General features: G+C 35.2%; 1 protein-coding gene and 1 pseudogene across 44 annotated transcripts in view; both read right to left on the bottom strand.

Annotated features, from left to right (window-relative positions):
- The window catches only part of Nrxn1 (neurexin 1), a 1,167,492-nt gene that overhangs the window by 1,033,391 nt on the left and 113,112 nt on the right, over positions 1 to 20,989 (bottom strand). For 20 of the 44 annotated variants that reach the window (XM_060393149.1, XM_060393184.1, XM_060393194.1 and 17 more), the window contains one exon: positions 19,715 to 19,744. The exons of 9 other annotated variants lie outside the window; for them this stretch is intronic. In XM_060393149.1, the coding sequence (XP_060249132.1) occupies positions 19,715 to 19,744 (30 nt within the window). Of the gene's footprint in view, positions 1 to 16,631; positions 16,742 to 18,954; positions 18,967 to 19,714; positions 19,745 to 20,989 lie in introns of those variants that run through there. 15 more of the 44 variants (XM_060393136.1, XM_060393140.1, XM_060393190.1 and 12 more) reach the window with 3 other exon arrangements.
- LOC132657077 (small ribosomal subunit protein uS15-like) lies at positions 2,461 to 14,130 on the bottom strand (annotated as a pseudogene).

Below are 20,989 nucleotides of genomic sequence, written 5' to 3'. Positions count from 1 at the left end.
TGCATGTCCTTCATGGAGTATGAATTATACCAATCTTATTGTCAAATCATACTTATTGGAATCATTTACTTTCAGGATTTATAAGTAATTACAGAGTGACTGCATCTGTCATTGACATATACTAGATACAAGATGAAGATGTCAAGAAATGGATTAACCTCCTTGAAACCTCCAGGAAACTGGAGCCATGGGATTTGGGAAGCTTTCCCTGCTATACGAGGCCTTACTTCATCTGACTATCAGAATGAACAACTTTGTCAACTCCCAAAGGGTTCTTAAACACTCTCAATTCACTTAAAACAAAACAGAATTTGTCTTTAAAAGTTGGGAAAGAATAATGAAATCAGTTTACTCTCAGCAATATTTATTATGGCAAAACATTGATTCAGTTTGCTTATAAGAGACATTAAAGTAAAAATAGACTAAGTTTTTTAATATGCTGAATCACATTTAGGAAAACAATAAGAATAAAAATAAGTTTTCTCAGGAACAAAAGCACAAGAACAACAACAAAAAAGTCATAAATATTAATGCGCTATATGTATACACAAAACTCCACTCTCAAAAAAGAAGGATTTTCATAACTCCAGCACAGAGATCAAGTTAACTTATCCTGGGAAATAGTCATCTAAAAATTCAATATAAATTAATTTTGTTGCGTGATTTAATTTGTGAACAGCACTGCTTTTGAGGACTTGTGTATGCTGTTTTAAGACTCAGTGTGCCTTGTGTATTCACTCCACTGATGGCAGAAAACTTACACCCAGTGCTGCATGGCTTCCACTTGGATCCTAGGAATATCATCAGTTCTGACCTTGCTGTTCAGTCACATAGCATCTGGGAAAGTCACTATCTTGGTCATCTTTTCTCATGATGCACTGAAGCATCATTATCCATTTTCTCTGAGAATTGCTATGAGATGATAAGAGCTTTTAAATTGAAAATCAGCTGGACATGGTGGCATAGGCCTGCAGTCCTATCAGTTAGAATGCTGAAACAAGAGATCACCAGTTCAAGGCCAGTGAAGAACACATAGCAAGCTCTTAAGCTATAGAGTGAGACACTGCTTCAAAGCAAAACCAAACAAAGAAAAAGGAACAATAAATACAAAAATAAAAATAGACTTTCATAGAAATGTAAAGTTTTATTATACAACCTTGCTTTCTTTAGAATTATTAGAAGGATAAGTAGTGTCACAGATATAAATAAAGAGCTAATGTGCTAAGGAGAAAATCCCAATGATATGGCTACAATTAATAATACTGAATGTTTGTTCCCATCTATCATACACATAATAACTATATAAATAGATGGAATATAAAGTAAACTATAAAAAAGTTACTGTGATTAGTTTAGAGGACTGTTAAAACCCCATTTTAAAAATTCTCTGCTTTCTGGGGAGTTGGCACTCAGATGATCATAACTTCTATTTTGACTATTTCATCCTAGCATGTTAGCAAACATGATTGACTCTTCAACTTCAATGTTGAACTTGTTCTAACTATGTGAAGACAGTAATGTGGCTCAAAAACTATTTTTTTAATAATATTTGTTTCCATTTGGTATAAAATGCATTTTTTAAAAGAATGGCTATGTAAGCTGTGTGTTTAATGTATGTGTATGGTGATATTGAGCTCTAACTTGCTACCATATGAAACCACTTTCGAGTTGCCCCACGGGCCTTCTGAATCATCAGTTTGTGCTACATTAGAACTTGGATTACAAATTAAAGGTAGAAAGAGTGCAAATCGTGGTAAATCTACATGAACATATTTGTATTGCTTCCAGAATAAGTGTCTCAAGCCTGGTTGTCTTCCCCACTTAGGGGCAAGGTTGGTGTTCTCTATTGGAAACATAAAATCTACTTCTCTCAATGTGTCCTTAGGCAAAAGAAACTGGGCTAGCAAAGGCCAGAGAAGCTGCTTACCACAGGCTCAAAGGCCCCCAAGGTACTTTTATGGTAAAAATGGAACCTGTCTGATTTATTCCTTTGAAACCATGGGATCTGGAGTGCTTTAATAGAATCTAAAGATTCAAAGGGCAAAGTCTGAAGTGTTGGCTGTAGTCCTCAGATTAATAACACTAACAATAGTTCTCAAATATTCTGGAATTAAGAGCCCCTTTATACATATACAAAATGGAAGGAAATCCAATATTGAAAGAGATTAGTGGCTGTGGAAGCTTGATTTAACTATAGCAGGTCTTCCTTCACAGTGGTCCTGGCATGTCTACCCAAAGCCTCAGGCTCTACAGAGAACCACTTGAAATCCATTAGCTTTATGTCATCTATGTAATTTAGAATGGAAGAATACAGCTTGCTTTATAACAATAAATTCACTCAGAAAATGAGACAATCCAGAATGCCTCAGCTAAACCTCTTAAAATTGGAAAAAAAAAAAAAAGAGCCTACTAGCTTTCACCTAGGTGTTCTAGGCAGGCCCAGTCTCTTTCTACTATGTCTTGTATTTTAGAAAGAGGCATCTTGAAACCCTCCATATTATTCAGTCCTAAGGTGAATCTACTGCTTTGGAAAAAGAGGCTGAAATAGTCCCCTTAAGCAGACAGCAGTGGCTGTGAAGTGCAGGGGTAGGAATGGGCACAAGGCAAGTAGCATGTGATGGAGGGCACAGAATTCGGTATTCTTTATGTTTTAAAACTACATTAAGCATCACTTGTCACATCATCTGGGGTAAAGCACTTCCTTGCTTCCTTGTTTCTTCATCTGTGAAATAATTGGCATGCACAAAGTTATCCAACCTTTGTCTTATTAGGGGTAACTATATTCACCTTTTTTTTTTTTCTGGTTGAAACACAGTTTAATTTTTTTTTGTGTTCCTCTTCAGTACTATATTCTCGCCCTGTCTCTCCATGCCTAGAACAGTCTTCATGTTTTTACCCATGTTTTGAAGGTGTCTATCTGAGCATCTTCTGAGACATTCTCCTGCACACTCTTTCAGAAGCGTGATCTTTGTAGTCCCAATTACTGATACCCAAAAAGTGACCTTTGCTTCTTTTAACTTGCCATACCCAGTTAAACTCTCAAAGTCTCTACAAGTTTATTTAACAACCATTTCCTGTGACCTTTGCTCTGTATGGATTACTAATCAAAGACTAGAACCCAGGCCATTTTGACTCTTGTAGTTGTCACATCTGAACCATCCTTCTTCAGATCTCATTATCTTTAACCTCATTCATTCCACAATCCATTCCTTTTTTTTTTCTAGCTAACCCTTCTGTCTTCAACACTGAAAATGGCAACTCTGATATTAAGGTGTCTTCTAAAGCAGGGTTTGGTAATATCACTACTCTGACCCCACAATATATATTTACAAAGAGCACAGTAACAATTAAGTATTGATTCCAAAATCAGTATCAAATTCCAGATCATATATTCAGGTACACAGAAATCTGCAAATAGCTAATACTGAATGATTCATGAATTTGCTTTGGGCTCTACTGGTTACAGAGCCTGTGGAGATAAGAAGGGCTCTGTGTGTTGCTCCCAAAATTTATTAAAAATATCTACAGCTATGGATTAGAATGTTGTCAGCTTCCTGCTTCAGCACACCTTCTGAGCCACTAAGGTGTTGCAGCCATGCCGTACTTGCCAATAATCATGCTCTGTGTTACCACACATTGTAACTGTGTTCTCCTCTCCTAGAGGAGCTCCCTTTACCAGTGAATATGTCCTCACTTTTACACAAAGAACTCTCAAAGAACCTCATAGATTATACTTCACTCATACAAACTAAAGTAAAAGACTGAGAGAGTACATTTATTACATAACGTTCCAAGTATGACTTTATTATGTAGAATATTTACTGAATGGTTGGCACATTTGGAACAGGTAGAGAACAGTGCAGAAAAACAGTTGTGCACTGAAGTATTATAAAACGTATTCTGACTGATAAACCTGGATATTGGGGTATTGCCCAACTTTATTTCCTTTTACATTTTTTGTTATTTATATCAAGTGACTATATAGCATATCTTTATGTGATGACATTGGGATTTAAAATAGCACCTCGGTGTCATCTATGCTGTGCTACACATTTATTAAGTAATCCCCATTACAAATAATATCGTCACTAAAATACAGACTTATGACGGTAACTCTAGAATCAGTTATTTTCAGTCTTGCCTTCAGCTCTGCACAGTCAACTACAAAATGATATATCGCCTATCATATCGCCTATGTATTCTCCTTTCTCCAACTCTGGTTCTCAAAAACAAAAGAGAGTTCCACGTATCATCTTGACTAAACCACAGTTGCCTGGTTTGTTCCCTTCCGTTATATATTTTTGAAATTTGTTGTCTTGTCCACATAATCTTTATTTTTCAAAGGCAGGTGAAAACTTGATCCTTGAAACTTTTTCACACTCTTGACTTTATCTGTTTTTCTAATTATATTATGCTTACTTCTTGTATTCATATTTACTTGCTTCTGTTTTTTGGAACTAGCACTTCTGTACCATGGAAGACCAAAAGAACAGCACACAGAAGTTTCTACATCCTAATCTCTTGAACATAAGAATACATTTATTACAAAGGGAAAGCAATTATGGTTAAAGATATAATTAAGTTTGTTAAACAATGAACACATGAACAGGGAGAGTAACATAGACTTTCACCATGTGGAATAACTGCAAATTCCCTATAAGGAATGATATACAGAAAGAAGAACAGAGAAAGTGTGACCATGAAACAACAGTTCAAAGAATGGGGTCACCAGCCAAGGAGTGTAGATGAGTTTAAAAACTAGAAAAGAAAAAAAATTCCAATTCCCAAATTCCAATATTAGTGAGAAAGATATATACCACACTTCTAACCTACACAAAAGTAAGGTAACAAATTTATTCTAATTGCATTGGTAAAATTGTGATAATTTGTTACAGTATCAATACAGTAGAAATTGTAATTTTCCAACCATATTATTCAGCTGAAAACCATGATGTTAGTAACTCAGCTGAGGTGGGGCATTGTCCCTATAAAATATTCTACTATGTTGAGAAGAACATTTGTAAAAATGTCTATACCTACTGTGCTCTAGAACAGGCAGCCTGCATTACTTGTTATTTATTATTGATCCATAATATCTTGGATAGAACATTTGGTAAAAGAGTTGCTTTTTAATAACTGAGGTTCGAGTTGAATAGAAAATTTGCATGACTCCCAGAAGGCTCACATTATAGACTCCTGAGCAGAGAATGAGGAGGCTATCTTTATTTTAAAAATTGACAGTTGTCAAAAACAACAATAACAAAATCAATTAAGAGTGCACACCCGTGCGCGCGCGCGCGCACACACACACACACACACACACACACACACACACGGGAGACGGGGAGAGAGAGAGAGAGAGAAGAGAGAGAGAGAAAGAGAGAAGCATCATTTCCAGATGCACACTTCATTCTACTGTGCCCTGCTCAGAAAGCAGGACAGTGACTACTTTTGTACTTGAAGAATAGCCTAGCAAATGTAGCATGTTCAGTACAGAAAAACAAATGGGCCAGAAAGAGTTGGAAAGGTTTCAGCTCTGGCAAGAATGGTATTAGAAACATAAAACGTAAACTCTGGGAAAGAAAAATCTGGGTTTGGCTATGAGAGAGGAATACTTATAGCAGGCATTTCATTGTAAGTTTATACATATTTGTTTTATCAGAACGGAAAAAATACAGAACACAGCCCTTAGGAGATAATCAGTAAATATTTTAGAACATAAACATGGATAAGCAGTGATCATTTGAGCAGGCATATATTTATTCAGATTAACAACCTTTCTTTTATTCAAAGTTATTTTATTGCTTGTGCACACAAGAGAATTTTATGCCACTAGAGCAGAGGCTGTGTAAGACTCGTATTTTGAATTGGGTGGGAGGACCCGCTTAGTCTTGTAGTAACCAACCAACAGAGAATTCTGTTCTCTATCAGAATCACGCAGAATTTAGCATCCATATCCTTTCTGTTCCTCTCAAGAGGCTTTCTGACATCAACGAATTTCCTAAATCAAATGGTAGAGATCGTCAGGGAGGTCCGGGGCATGGCCTTTGAATTTAAGGATTCTCAAGATTTTATTACCAGTCACAAACCGGACCTTTGCCAAGCCATGTAAATCCATCAGGATCACATACATATCTGGGAGGGGAATCAGGCCTTTCTTGGCCCGTTTCTAAATCTGTTCCTTCACGTCATCAGACATCAACCTCAGCCACCAGGGGACGCTCCGGCGGTAGGGCAGCGCCGACCTTTACCGGGAGCATACATGCGTGTATGCGACCCATGATGGTGATGGTGGAGGTCCGGCAGCCCAGATTAACAACTTCTAAAAATTTTCAGTATTGAGGGGGGTGCAGCTTTACCAGACCACAGAGGAAAACAAGGCAGCCAGTCCTGATGAGACCTGATAGGCTGGGATCAGATGGAAGGGGAGGTGGACTTCCCCTATCAGTGGACTTAGAGAGGGGAATGAGAGGAGAAGAGGGAGGCAGGGTGGGATTGGGAGGTGAAGAGGAGGGTGTTACACCTGGATCCCAAGTAAATAAACTGTAATTAATAATACAATACGTTTTTTTAAAGTTTCAATATTTACTTCAAGTTTTTTTTTTTTTTTTTTTTTTTTTTTAGAGACATCAACGCTGTTCTGCCTCTGGGATTACAAACTGAGTTTAGATCCACATTGCTGCAGAGAAAGTACGTTTTGTTCCTGGGTTGTTTGCGGTTTTGTCCCGTGTCATGGTGCTACTATTTGTCAATTAATTCCTTTTCCAGTCTCAAGAACTTTGTATGCATTTCTGATTTTATTGTATTTCACAATTACTTTTGTCTAAAACATAAGATCACACATGTTCTTGCCCCAAGCCCTTTACTAAGCTCTATTTGCTGACTTACAACTCCCACACATTTTTTTTTTAAACTCCAAAATAAAACCTGGAAGGGCATTCAAGGATAGAAGGGAATTACCATTTTTTTTCCAGCCTATGTTAGTTTTCAATGCAGCAAAACAATTAAGCAAAACAAGTCAAAAGCAAGCTGAGCATTTTCTTGTGAAGCAATTAGAGCAAAGGTTTTATCTGGTTGTATTAAAACCAGTTCATTGTGAATAGGACCTTAACACCTCAATTAAGGACATTTTTATTATTGTTGTTAAAGGAAAACATCCTGCCTTTGCTATTTAGACTCAAAAAGGATGCTGAGACCATTTGTTTATCATTCACATGATGCGTCAGGTGTGTTGTAAGGGTTTTGTTTATGTTTGTCTTTTCACTTAGTTAACAGTGAAATAAAAGTCTTTACTGAAGTGGGGATATAGCTGTTCTAAGACTCAAGCCTAGCAAAGAAGCTCTGAGTTTGGTTCTTAATACATCCTAAAACCAATGTAATCTCAGCACTTAGGAGATGGTGGCAGGGGGACCAGAAGTTCAAAGCCATCTTCAGTCACATAAAAAGAATAAGGCTAGCCTGGACTACATAAGGCCCTATTTCAAAAAATATATGTGTATATATATGAGTTGGGTAAAAAATATATCTGTTTGTATATATGAGTTGGGTAGACCCAAGTTTTATATATATGTGTGTATGTATGCATATGTATGTATGTCTTGTGTACACCAAAGTTGTATATGTGTGTATGTAAATGTATGTATGAATTGTGTAGACCAAAGTTGTGTGTGTGTGTGTATGTATATGATACTATCACTGTGTGTGTGTATGTATATGAACTTCCGATAGTCCTTTTATTTCACTTCAGTTGTCAACATCTGGAACTCAGTGAGCTTTAAAAATGTACACTGAGGATGAGAAGGTTTTTTTATTATTTATATTTATTTTATGTGGTTCAAAAAGTTTCTTTTGATTTTTTCTTGAAAATTACTTCATTTTATTTTAATTATCAATATACATATAATTCTCCACATGTTCTGCAGGTGAACACTCACTAATCTCTAGAAATATATTATATTTGGCTTTTTGTATTTAATCTCTACAGTAAAACAAGTAATTTAACCTATAATTTACAAATATAAGTAATGAGATTTCAAAAGGTCAAATAACTTGACGAAACACACATAGTAAATAATATAGAGTTTGGGGTCTAACTGTAGGCAAACCCTACCCCAATCTGCATGATTGTTGGCTACAGGCTTTGCATTAATTATTTCTTGGATTTTGGCAAAGATAAGGTATAGTACATGATTTTTGTTGAAGTTTCTTATCTTCCATGGATAACACCTGTCCTCAATAATAAACAAAAAAAATTTGTCTTTAAAGAACTGTTAATAGAAAATGAACATCACTGCCATCCTGCTAGATAATCTCACAATAGAAGTAAATATCAGGCCCTATATTAGAGCCCATTCTGACTAGTTTGATCTAAGTGTATTCAGTGGGTGGATGGTTATTATTGACACAGGCAGTCTTTTATCCCCCAAATTTAGATTCTTTCTATCATGTTCCACTTCCTGTGTGAGTCATCCACCAACTATGACAGTGAGTTAATGGCTTCCTTCTCCGTAGAGAACTCCCTGAGGCTAACCAAAGAGCTGCACAATGTCACCTAATATGTTTCACTCACATTAAAATGCACTTGTCTAGTGTCTCATATCGTCAGATCACTAAGGACAGATTCATTAGTTAGAATTATGTGGCACTTTCAGCTTTTTTTTTTTTTTTTTTTTTTTTTTTTTTTTTTAGCAGGGCTGGGCAACTGAGAGATTTATTTTTAATGAGGATATAATTTCCAAGCCCCCCTTAAGTTGCATGAAATATGCAACAATCCCTAGAAAGAGCTTTCTAGATTCTGAACTGGCCTTCTCCACCTCCTATAATTACTCTTCCACATTTACTCTGACTGGAGAAATAATTAATGTCTTGCAGTCATAGTGTCTACAAAATCATTTCCTCCTGGCCAGGGAGGAGCTCAGCCTTGACATCTTTAGCAATTTTAAGACTATTATTTCTTATGTAGCTGTTTCTTTTAACCACTTTTTCTTAGATTTTTTAATATACATATATGTTATTTTTTAATGTCTCCAAGATTATTCTTTCTCCTGTTTTAGTAAACTCTTGGAATCAAATATCTCCTTCCAAAAGCACGATCTTAGTTCAAATGACATATTTCTATTTAATGACTCATTCTAATCTTCAGAAAGATGTCAATATACAGATATATTTGTGACATATTTATCTGTTTGCTCACTATTTCTTACTCAGTCTTTTTCTGTCAGATCTCTTTATCAGATTTTACTGTTGAGACTGATCATGAATGTGTTGTAGAGAATCCATGACCAGGTATCATTTTAAAAGTTCAAAAGTTGTGATATAGTCAGAGTTTTGTTTTTGTTTTTGTTGGTTGGTTGGTTGGTTGGTTGGTTGGTTGGTTGGTTTGAATGAGACAGGGTTTCTCTGTGTTGCCTTGGGCTGCCCTGGACTTGCTTTGTAGACCAGGCTGGCCTAGAACTCACAGAGATTTGCCTTCCTCTGTCTTCTCAAGTGCTGGGATTAAAGGTGTGCACTATCATGCCCAGTTTCATTATGTTTTCTTAAAACACAATCTGAACTATATCCTCAATACTTTAATGACCACTACAGAAAGGTTTAAATAGTTTAATGAGCACTTAGTTAGATGGAAAACAATTATTTAGTTGGAGGAGTCAAGGATAGCTGACTAACTCCACCTTTCTGAATAGGAGAAATCCTCTTAAAGTAAACGGTTACTCTTTTCAGTGGTGAGAAAACTTAACTTGGAAGCAGTATGGAGTGAGCTAATATAGATTTGTTACTATACACAAAAGTAACAAACAAGACTTTGTCACCATGAAGTTCAAATACCTAGCATCCGGAAAGCAAAAACCATTTGACTGAATTGGTGGCAGCTGCCTTGCTCTTTAACTCTTCTTAGGAAAAACATTAATGTTTGTTTTGTTTATTTTATTTTGCTTTAAGTACGTAATTCCAAACTTCCATAAACATATGAATAAAGCTCCCTCTTAAATCTCTTGGAAGTTTTTATATTTAAAAATATGCTTCATTCTGAGAACTACTCTTTCAGAGCATAGGGAATGGCGTCAAGGTTGTACTGTACTGTGAACAACTGCTCACATGTCCTAACATAGGATAGTAGTACTTGAGTGCTTTGCTTAAAAATTGGTCCTCTGGAGTAGTTACTTCCTTTAGTTCAGGAATGTCGTATTTCTAATAGTGGAAGAGAAAGTACAATGGGGCATAGCCTAAAACCTCCTGACATTCCTCTTACATATAATGACAGAGCAAAAATCAAAAGGAGTAGTACTCACAGTCATTAGTTCGACAGTTAGACTTCTTTGAGAAGCACTTGCTAGCGTCTTTGTTCTTCTGCTTCATTGAATCTAACATGTCTTAATTCCATGGAAGAAACTGCCTTTGTCACAACAGGTACGGTGTGTCATTATAAACTCAATTGCTGGGCAAGCAATGGGAATTGCATGTACCTTTTACTGTGGGTCACATATGTATTCTTTCATTTCACAGTCACTAGAAAGATAGTTATTATAAGTCAACAAGTTTATTTTAGGTCAGCACAGCTTTAGGATACTTAGCTGTCATTAGTCGTTACAGATTTCTGGCAGTTAGCTACTAGGAATGCCTGAAATGCCACAGCTAGCTAGTCTGTCTCCCAACGCATCCCGGCCAAGTGGAGTCATAACTGACCAATTTGCAGATTTCTATCCTTTGGCATCATGCTTGCTTAACCTAAATTTGTTTGTTTCTTTAAGTGGATAATTTAATTTTCTCCAAATGTATAGTCTTATAATGCCAACTCTAGAGAATCAAATAAGCTGTCAGCTGACCAAGTAACTCTGGCCAAAAAAAAAAAAAAAAAAAGTAAAATGTGGCTTTAAAATAAAATGCATAACAAAAGGTTTTTTCAGTGTTTTCATTTTCTGAATGATCTAATTCATGGCCTTGGTGACATAATTTCATAGACTATATCTGTGTTACATAATAAAATGACTACAAAGTAAAAAAAAAAAATAGTCTTGATTCATAGCTCTAGGAATCCTAAATTTTACTTGGCTAAAAGTAAATATAGTGGATTCGCAGATCTTCAGTTCTGCCAATTCTGAGTGTGCTGTCCTGTAGTCTAAGGTACACAGCACTGCAAAGGTAAGTAAACCAATGGAAGAAAAAGGAACTTGTTTGGTATGTTAAGGGGCCTTTTCCATAAATTCAAACTATAGAACCTTATCCAGGGAAGTAGTAACTGTTGTCAGTGTGGGTATATTTTTTTTAAGTTCAGGAAAGCATCCATTCTGAAAAGCATGCTGTTATTGTGTAACAGTGTGCCATTCACACTAATGCTGACTCCTAATACTCAGGACTAAGATTGCAGAAAAATCCTCCTCTCTCCAATCCAGTCTTTGATTCTTTCACTCTTCCCCTTTTCCTTCTTCTCCAATTCAAGCTCCTCTTTTCCTCCTTCCTTTCCTTCCCTTGAAAAAGTACCAAAAATTAAATGACATTCATTTTTTTAAGTGGCCCTAAGTTCTACAGCTTTGTACATGTTTTTAATTTGGAGAGTTCTTAGTATTATTGTTCATCAGTTCAGTTTCTATATCTACAGATCTGAACACTTAACCAATCATCCAGATTAACATGTATCACTAATCATCTCTAGGCTTGAAAAGTTGAAAGCCCCTTGCAGAATAGGTAGCTGAGAACTTCTACATGAGAAATTTTACTTCTTTGAGTGAGAAACAGAACCTGAACTTATTGAAGAAAAAAAAAAGATATCAACTTCATTTTTCTGCCACATATTATCAAAGGATATTTCCTTAAAGGACCACAAAGAAACAAATTATTTAGAAACTCAGCTTCCAGAGGCCACCTCTCTTACCTTTGCAGTAATGGGGATATACAAGGAAGAATTGCAGCCTTAAAGAAATACTCATTTAAAACTGATGAGCATGAGAATTTTAAAGTAAACCTTTGACTATCACTCTTATAGAAAAAGCTTTCAAATAGTTCCTAAATTCCCAAAGGCCTCCTATATGAAACAGGAAACACGAAGGTCAAAGGTCCCTCAAGTTCTCTGTATCCTACTAATCCAATGAGAAGACCTCTGCTTTTATTGTTCTTTGGGGGTTCTGTTGTTGTTATTGTTTTGGTTTGGTTTTGTCCAGGAAGAAAGGAAGGAAGGAAAAGAAAGAAAAAAGAAAGACAAACATTGAAAATTAGTGTTCTTCAAAACACCAAAATTCATTTCCAAGTAAAATTTAAAAATAGAAGTTTACAAACTGTCCAATCTGCCTGTCCATTATTAAGCAAATGCTGAGAATTATAGAGGCATCAGTGTCTAACCCTCTTTTGCATATTCTTTCTGTACTCTGGGCCACTAGGATGCTCAAATTCAGAGTATTACAATGTAAATTAATCTCACAATCATAAATACTGATAGGGTGTACATATGTGGTAAGTAGATAGTAAAACAGTGATACCATGTTTGATAAGCTTATGATTATGGCTCATTCATTTTCAAAACTCATTTAATTCAAATGGATATGATATTTTTTCTGTTCTTGCCATAAGCATAATTGCAACCTATCATCACCTTCAGGTGTGGATTTTTTATAAGTGGCCCTATTCTCTGCAGTTACAAATTATAATCTCCATATTACAAATCTTAAAATTTAGATACATGAGGTTAAAATTTTGTGGATTGTTTGTTCTTTTTTTAGTTGGTGTTTTTTGTGGATTTGTTTTGAATAGAAAATTACAGTGTAGCTCAGGCTGTCCTGGAACGCATGGCAATCCGTGTGCTTCAGCCTCCTGAGGGCCTGATCCAAAGGCTAAGGAATTTATTAAAGATCAGGAAGAATGAATATGGAGCCTAACCCCAGGTTTGGGAATCCAGGACTCTTACCCGCCACAGTATAGCTGCCTCCAGGTTACCGCATTGCGTTTCACTACTCTAAAAAGAAAACTTGAAAATAAAATGGACAATGTTTTGCAACAGTTTCCTTCAACTTTATCTTGGAAAAAAACATCAGACAAAGACCAAATTCATGATTATTTAGTATATAATTGGAAGAAAATCTTTGATGTGTCTATAAGGCTCATTTTGTATTAACTATTTCAGTTTGGTTCACAAAGTTTCCCATATCATGCTAAGTATGATCTCCCTCGACACTGAGTGCTACCTTTGCTTTCAAGTTAATTTCTAATGTTCTCTGCAAGATTTAAAGTCATGTTTATATTAACTACTATGAGAAATTATATGGTTTTATTTCATATAAAATTATAGTTTTTAAACATCTGATCTATCTGCAGTTTTATTTACAAAGAACGTCCCTCTATCCTAAATGAGCTGATTAAAATATTGAGATGAACAAAACTGATTTTTAGTTCAACAAATTTGATAATTTTAGAAGAGAGAATATTCTTTTGTAAAGTCACTTATGTCAATATTTAAATGTGGTTTGCAGCATTTTTCAAGAAAGCATGAAATTTTCTAGTTGTCGAACTTCTTCTTTCCATAAATAGCATGTCAATTTTCTTGTATGTTCCAAGAACAGTGGTTAATCTTCTATAAGTCTAATAAAATTCTGATGTAATCAGCATTTAAATATGAACAGAATTCATAAAGACATGGGAAATTTTCTGTGTCGACCAATATTACAGAGAATGAAAACAGCTGAGATTTACTATTTAGAAACACAAGATACGTTAAATCATAGAAATAACAAACAAATACATTTTCTTAAAGTGGCTTGCATTAACTGGACACTGAGCTGATGGACATTAAAATAAAGATTAGTTGAAAGGCCACACTGAGTGGTTAGAGACCTCCTCTGCTGCCCATATGAACCAAGTGGACATTTAAAATTCTGCTGTTTTCTAGTTCTGTGGCTGTGAATAAGAAAGATCCTGACTTGCAATGGCAGCAGTTACAATGACAGACAGCTGAAGACAATTATGCCTTATCTTACACAAATAACACAAACAAACAAAATTTCAATAAAATAAGATTATATCATGCCACACACTCTTCTAAGCAGTGGAGATAGCTTAATATTAGGGAGCTGAAGGAGAAAGTGTGACTTAAGGATCTATACAAAATAAAGTATGATTATCTTATAATTGAATTGGACAACTGAAGCCACAGTAAAATATATTTAGAAGTTCTAAAAGCTCACGCACATCAGGGTGCTGGTGAACAGAAGTCGAGCACAGCGTTCCTCCGAGGCAAAGAAGAGTTGAGAGACGGTAACAACAACAAAAACGTGGGAAATGTTAGGTTTGAAGGCGAGTGTCTCCCCAGAAGTTACCTGTGGGAACTGGTGATGCGCACAGCAAGAACACAGTGAAGGTGTCGGGTTAAGCAAGGCTCCTCCCGGATAGGGGTCTGTCTAACACAACGGCACCCGTTGTTAGTTTCCAGCACTTGAGGACACAAAAAGAAGTTGTTTCATAGCCAGTGGGCAGCCCTCACCACACAACAAATGCACTTGCACTGTGACAAACGAATTTCTGTTTAGAATCTAACCTAATCTGTGGCACTTTGTTATAGCAGTCTGACAAAAAAGAGAGAGAGAGAGAGGGAAAGAGACAGAATTGCCTCTACATTCTAATAATATTAAATTTATTTTAAGAGTACATGTAATAGAATATCATGACATGATATCACAGATTGTTTTAAAACAGTACAATATTGAATGCTGTTTTCAATTTTTAAGGAGATCAGTTGTTCATTTTGAAAAATTTTGTTTTGATTTTACTTAGGATTGATTCTGATTTGATAACTAATACTAATGTCAATAATACTATAGGTATAACATATTTTTAAAATATGCGAACACATTTCATTGCTTTACTAATAGAACTTTGGCCTTATGTAAACATCTGGGATCATGCATAATCAAATAATAAAAGTTCATTTGATAGATTCAAATTATTTACATACATGGTGTAGGATTTTTATTTATATGACACCAAATATATGCATATCATTATACAAGACTTCAATTTGACTTTTCCAACAGCTTAATACTCCCAATTTATGGCTCACTTGGAATTAAGGAAATTAGAAAAATCTGGATGAAATCACAAAGACAATGATACTATAGAGCTGAATTTCACAGAAGTAAACTACCTGTTTTCTCATTAATAGAATGTTTTAAAATGAAATTTGGTTATTTTTCCCTGTGTCAGTAAATGACATTTAAAATTTGAAAACATAGGGGATACAAAGAGAATAAACTGTAATTAATAAAAATAAAAATACAAAGAAAATTGAAACCATATCTGGGTGCTCATCCCTAGAGAAAAATGAATTTTTCTTTTCAAGCCACCATGAGCTACCTGTAGTTCTTCTAAGTATGAAGACCATGAGAACTAAATACCAAAATACCTTGACTCTATTTTTCTTTAGAGATCCACTGTTGGGTATGCAAAGGCAAATGGAAATTCTGTCAGTATGATGCATTACTAGGTAGACTTATAGCAGCTTGGGATGAATGTTAAAAGAGAAACAAAAGTTTAGAGAAGAGACAAACATATTCTGTATAATATTTTGCTAGTTTCTTTTGGTTACCTAAAATTTTTTATCCCTTTTATTTTTTTTACTTTATCTACTTTGACCCATTTTCCTTATAGTCCAAGGAGGCAGACTGTATACACTGAAAATAGCATAAAAATGAAAATGGCAAATTCAAGATATGATAAGAAAAAAATGACCTTGAGATATAATGGTCAACAAGAAACATGAATTGCCTGCCCTCTTGGAGCTTCCACTCTACTAAGAAAAAGGCAACATGAAATAGAACAGAAGATACAAATGCATAATTACAATTATATGCTGTGAAGGAAAATACAGAACTTTCTTCAAAGCATCAACATGTAACTAGATAATAATTATCCTCTTCCCCTCAACCAGTGACCAGCAATTATGGCTGGATTTGCATGTATAATTCACTGCTATATTTCTTGATTTAAAGTTACTCATTTTTCTCAGAAAACTATTAAAGCAAAATCTAAATAAGTAAATTAAAAAATAAACAAATGTTGAAATGATATGAACAGTTATACAAAGACACACACAATATTGAATTAATTGCACATCCATATGCACGTGCAAGCATGTGCACTGGTGCATAAACACACACATGCAGAGAGAGAGAGAAGGAAAATACTAAATTTCAAGGGAAGTTGCTAAATTAAGATTCTAAGTGAAAACAGAATAAAGTAGAGTTATTAGTGATGCTAAAAATAATATCTTTGATAATTGTCAACTGAAGAAATGTAAAAGCAAAGACAACAAACTATTCCCTGAAGAATATTTGGAGCCACATACAGCCAGGAGCAGTTACACTTGCTCTGGGCATTGCATGAGCTCTCCAAAAGAAAGCTATACTTCATTAAAATAGAGATTATTCTTAATTATATTTAACTAAAAGTGACACATTTCTATTTACAAATCATAAGACACAAATTTAAGTTGTTGAATTTAAAGTTTCAAACACGATAACAAACTAAAAAAAAAAAATACTATGTACAATGCACCATGAAGAAAAAGATTTTATTTCACTCATCATGATTCTCCCATCATACAATTCAAATCCCTAACGTGTATTCATCTGCCTTAGCCATTTTTGTCATACCCAGAATGGTGAAATATTTTGCAGATTCCAAACTCAGAATGAGATGAAAGAGGTCAGGGTCCACATCCACTTGGGAAGGGTCCATCAGAAAGGGAGTCCAGTGCTACCTTCTGGGGGAAGAAATCGGGGGGGATGAAGAGGCTTATCCACACAGTTCTCCTTTTCACTTCATCTTTATTTATTACCTTCATTAAATGAAATATATTCAACGCTAACTGGGCTCTGGCTTCTGTGAGTATTAGAAATTCACACAGAAGAAATCAAAACAACAATTATGACTGATGTTCTTGAATTCAACTTTGCTTCTGGGTACTGGCACAAAAAGATATTAGTTTGAAGAGGTTCATTTCAAAAGCTCTTAAGGCAGAAATACACTGACCTGCATTCATGCTATCCTTACCTTTGTTGAATTTCTATACATTTTGCTGATCTCTTAAGCTCTGTCCTGTATTCTAACTCATTCATGTGGTATGTTGGCAGACTATGCTGCCATGACAGTCACATTCTTTCTGCCTAGAAAGTAATGTGTTAAATTCACTGATCCACTGACAAGGCTGTTCTTCATCTTTATGTATCTAAAATAGTAATAGCAACTGTTCTGATATTGAAAATCATCTGATACAAATGGTCTTTTTAAATCTTTTTAAAAAGAAGAAATAGAAAAATCAAATCTTTTCATCTGTAGTTTTGCATTAGGGAACAAATTTTGATAAAAAGTCATGAAATGAAAAATAAAAGTCTGTTAAACATACCAACAGAAACATTTGAGCCTGACATAGTAAGACGGAAGCGGCACTCACCATTAATTATACCCAATAGATACAAACATATATAAAAATAAAGTATTCCACATGACTAGTTATATAATTGACAAAGTACTTCGAGTTATTAAAAGATACTTTTTCAGTGTATAATAGATGAATGTATATACTTAAAATTTATGTTTATACATTCTTAGAAATATATCCATACAGAGATACAAACTATTTTACTAACAAGAAATCGAAACACAATTTCTTACATGTGATCTCAAACCCTGCATCCATATACAGAACAACAATACATAGGACATTTGGAACACACATACTGGAGTTATCTGTCACTGGGACATTATCTCAGGCAAAGGGGCTTCTGAAATACCCCCAATAAGTCACAAAATCTTTGAGAGATGTCATGATGCTACCATTGACACAGTAACTACAGACTCTGGAAATGGCCATACAAGCAAAGCTGAGGCAGGCATGCTTCTGACTTGGCAGAATCCAAACATGTGTTTCTAAAGCCTATTTTACAAATTTAAACTTAAATGTTATTTCTTACTTAGTGCTTTGGCTCACGTTCAAATGGTTATTTTTGAAGCAGGTTAGATGATACAAATGCAAGAAGGTAGAACTGTGAACTCTCATTCTAGTTAATATGTTAACTTTTAGCACATAAGAAAGATTTATTTATTCAAGGAAAGGGCATATTCCTGTTTTCAAGGATGATAATGTAGGATTAGAGACCATGAGAATATTAACTGTTACACAATTTAAAACAAACAAAGGCCATTTTAAATATTTGCCAGGAATGTGAGTCGCTTACTTAGTATGTAGTTCATAGTGCATAATATATAGCACATAGTAATGACAATACTAAACCAATGTAGATGGATCTAAATAGTGACTTAAACATGTTTCTTCTGATTTTTAATCTACATTGTCAGAGTACTCAAGCCTGACTTACCAAGTGACACTGGTATTTGTAGTTGCTATTAACATTCTGGAAGTTGACATGCATAAAGAAAGGGCAAGCTTTCTTTGTCTCTTTGTCTGCGTCACAGTGCTGCCTATTGGAACCATGATAGTGTCAGTGTGCTTCTATGGCATTTAGCAGGCAGCAAGGGAAGAACCTACAGTTGTACAACCCTGGAGCTGTGAGGTGATGAGGCTTGCATCAGTCACAATGAACAGGGTGGGTGTGCTCAATCAGAGTTGAATATTTAAGGAAGATACATTTATGGTTAGTACATACATCATTTAACTACCATTAAATGATAATGTGGGAACTGACACCACAACCTATAGCTAATTTCTAAACACACTAATTATGTAAGCAACTGACATGAAAAAAAAATTAGTCTAAAAAGCAAAACATGAAGATAGGAAGGCAATGCAAAAATATTTTGATGGATTCTTTCTTACCTTAAGTTCATAAATATTCATTAACACACATACCTTCCTCCCAGTACCCATTACCAATGCCAAAGGTCTACATACATTTGCATAACTTAGACACACTGTAATCTACACAGATGATACTAAGAAACAAAATAATGTAGTACCTTTACTTTTACCTATGCATTTGATGAAATGGGTCCATGAAGAAAGGATTTCCAGACAAAGAGAATAAAGAGGAGAAAAACAACAAGAAGAATTATGACTATATGTAAGTGCACTGCTCTCTGAAAATTAAACAAGACAAGAAAATATAAACAATGTTTTGAAGACAAATGGAAAGGCAGTGTATACATTCTGAGAATTCTGCCTGTTTTGAAGGCAGGTACATGCAAGGGATTGGAAGCCCATGCTCATGTTAAAAGATTACATAAAAGAAAGATCTCAATGGCCATAGGTAGAAAAGTATCGATTGCATGGAATACTACAATCAGCACTCTAGAAGCCAAAAGCCAAAGATGTCTGCACATTCCCAAACTGCCATGCATAGATGAAAAGTGGACAGTTGATGTAGCAAGTTAGACTGAGGTGTTTTCAGACATTAGCTCCTGACTGTTTTCCTTTACTGCAAGCACTCGTCCTGTGTATTCTGTTAAGTGAAGATTTCAACCACAATTACTTCCATCTTATTTATTTGCAGATGTTACAGTGCAAAAGTTGGAGGGAAATGATTGTCACAGGAGCAAACCAACATCATACCAACAAAAAGCAGATAAAACTAAGAAAAAAATGTAAACAAAAGCTATGGATTTCACTTGCAGCCACATCGTTTCCAAGCATCCGCCCAAACTTTGCAGCAATGGTTTGAAAGCAGCTACAGAACAAGAAAACACTGAAAGCAGAGTGGAAAAGGAGCAGAGCCCATACCTTGGTCGCCCATCATCAGGTGCGCCAGACCTTGAAGGGAAACAAGAGCACAGTCAGCAATAAACAAGGGAGCATGGGAAGGCAGGGTTGTCACGGTGACAAAAATGTTCAGTGACAGACATTTTGCTTCTTATGAGACATGTCTGCATCACAGAGGCAAATCAAAAACATTCTTTCAACCCTCGGTTGGAATACTTTGGGCCAAAGAATAATAAAACTGCAATTTAAACACGAGCATGTTCTGCACTGTGTATTCTAAGTATCAGAACAGTCAAAAGTATGAGAGCATGATTTAAAATCCAACCAGTCCGTTAAATAGTTCATCTGCCCTTCATGCCCTTTGATAAGATTTTTTTTGGAACATTGGCCTCATAGGACATGTCATTGTTCAGTGATGAAATTATATTTTATAAACACCCAAAGGAATATCTTAAACATGGGCTGGGTCTGATCTTTTTCCTCTCTAAAAAAAAAATGAGCAGTTTAATAATTAAATATGGGTGGGGGTTTAGTCACATTGAAATGACAGTGCAAAAATGTCCCCTTGTCTGACACATGTAGCAAGTTCAAATGCAAAAACAAGATAGACAGTTAGTTGAAAAGCTTGAACTTATGACATAATGATATTTTTAAGAAACAATGGGTCAGATTTAAGTAAGTTCATTTAATTTTTCATGGGAATCCAAATTATTTGCCATTTTAATTAAATGTTGATCTGTGTTCATGTTCCTTTATTAACTTAAGCTATAACTGCAGACATAATGTCACCAAGTATTTTTCATGAAAAAACTCTTTTTCTAAAGAAAACTACATTGGTTTTGAAGCACATTCTCAATGTATAGCCAAGGCTAACTTTAAGGACAGTTCTTACGTCTCAGGCTCTCAAGGGTGTCACCACTCCCAGCTCTGGGACTGTCTTAGCAAGCCCACTTGTCGCCCAAAACTGTACTTTTTACTGAAAAACATAAATCATAGTTGCTTAGCCTCCATTCAGAAATGTAACTATTACTCTTGGTTATATTTCAAGAATTTGGTTTTCAAGTTTTAGTGCTACTTCAGCTATATTTGAAACTTTTAGCTTGAGAACTTTAAGCTTGTCTCAATCTGCTTTTTCAAACTCTTAAGTGTACTCTGTTATCTGGGTAGGGCAGATATAATGAAAAAGATCATCATATAATCACAACATAATATGGAAATTATTTAGCAATGTAGTGTGATGTTTCTACAAATAGTATTTCTTTGTATTTCTAGAGTAATTTCAACAAGATAATCATA

Source organism: Meriones unguiculatus, chromosome 1 (genome assembly GCF_030254825.1).
Source record: "Meriones unguiculatus strain TT.TT164.6M chromosome 1, Bangor_MerUng_6.1, whole genome shotgun sequence".
Classification (NCBI taxonomy): Eukaryota; Metazoa; Chordata; class Mammalia; order Rodentia; family Muridae; genus Meriones; species Meriones unguiculatus.
This window is presented reverse-complemented; position numbering and strand designations above follow the sequence as displayed.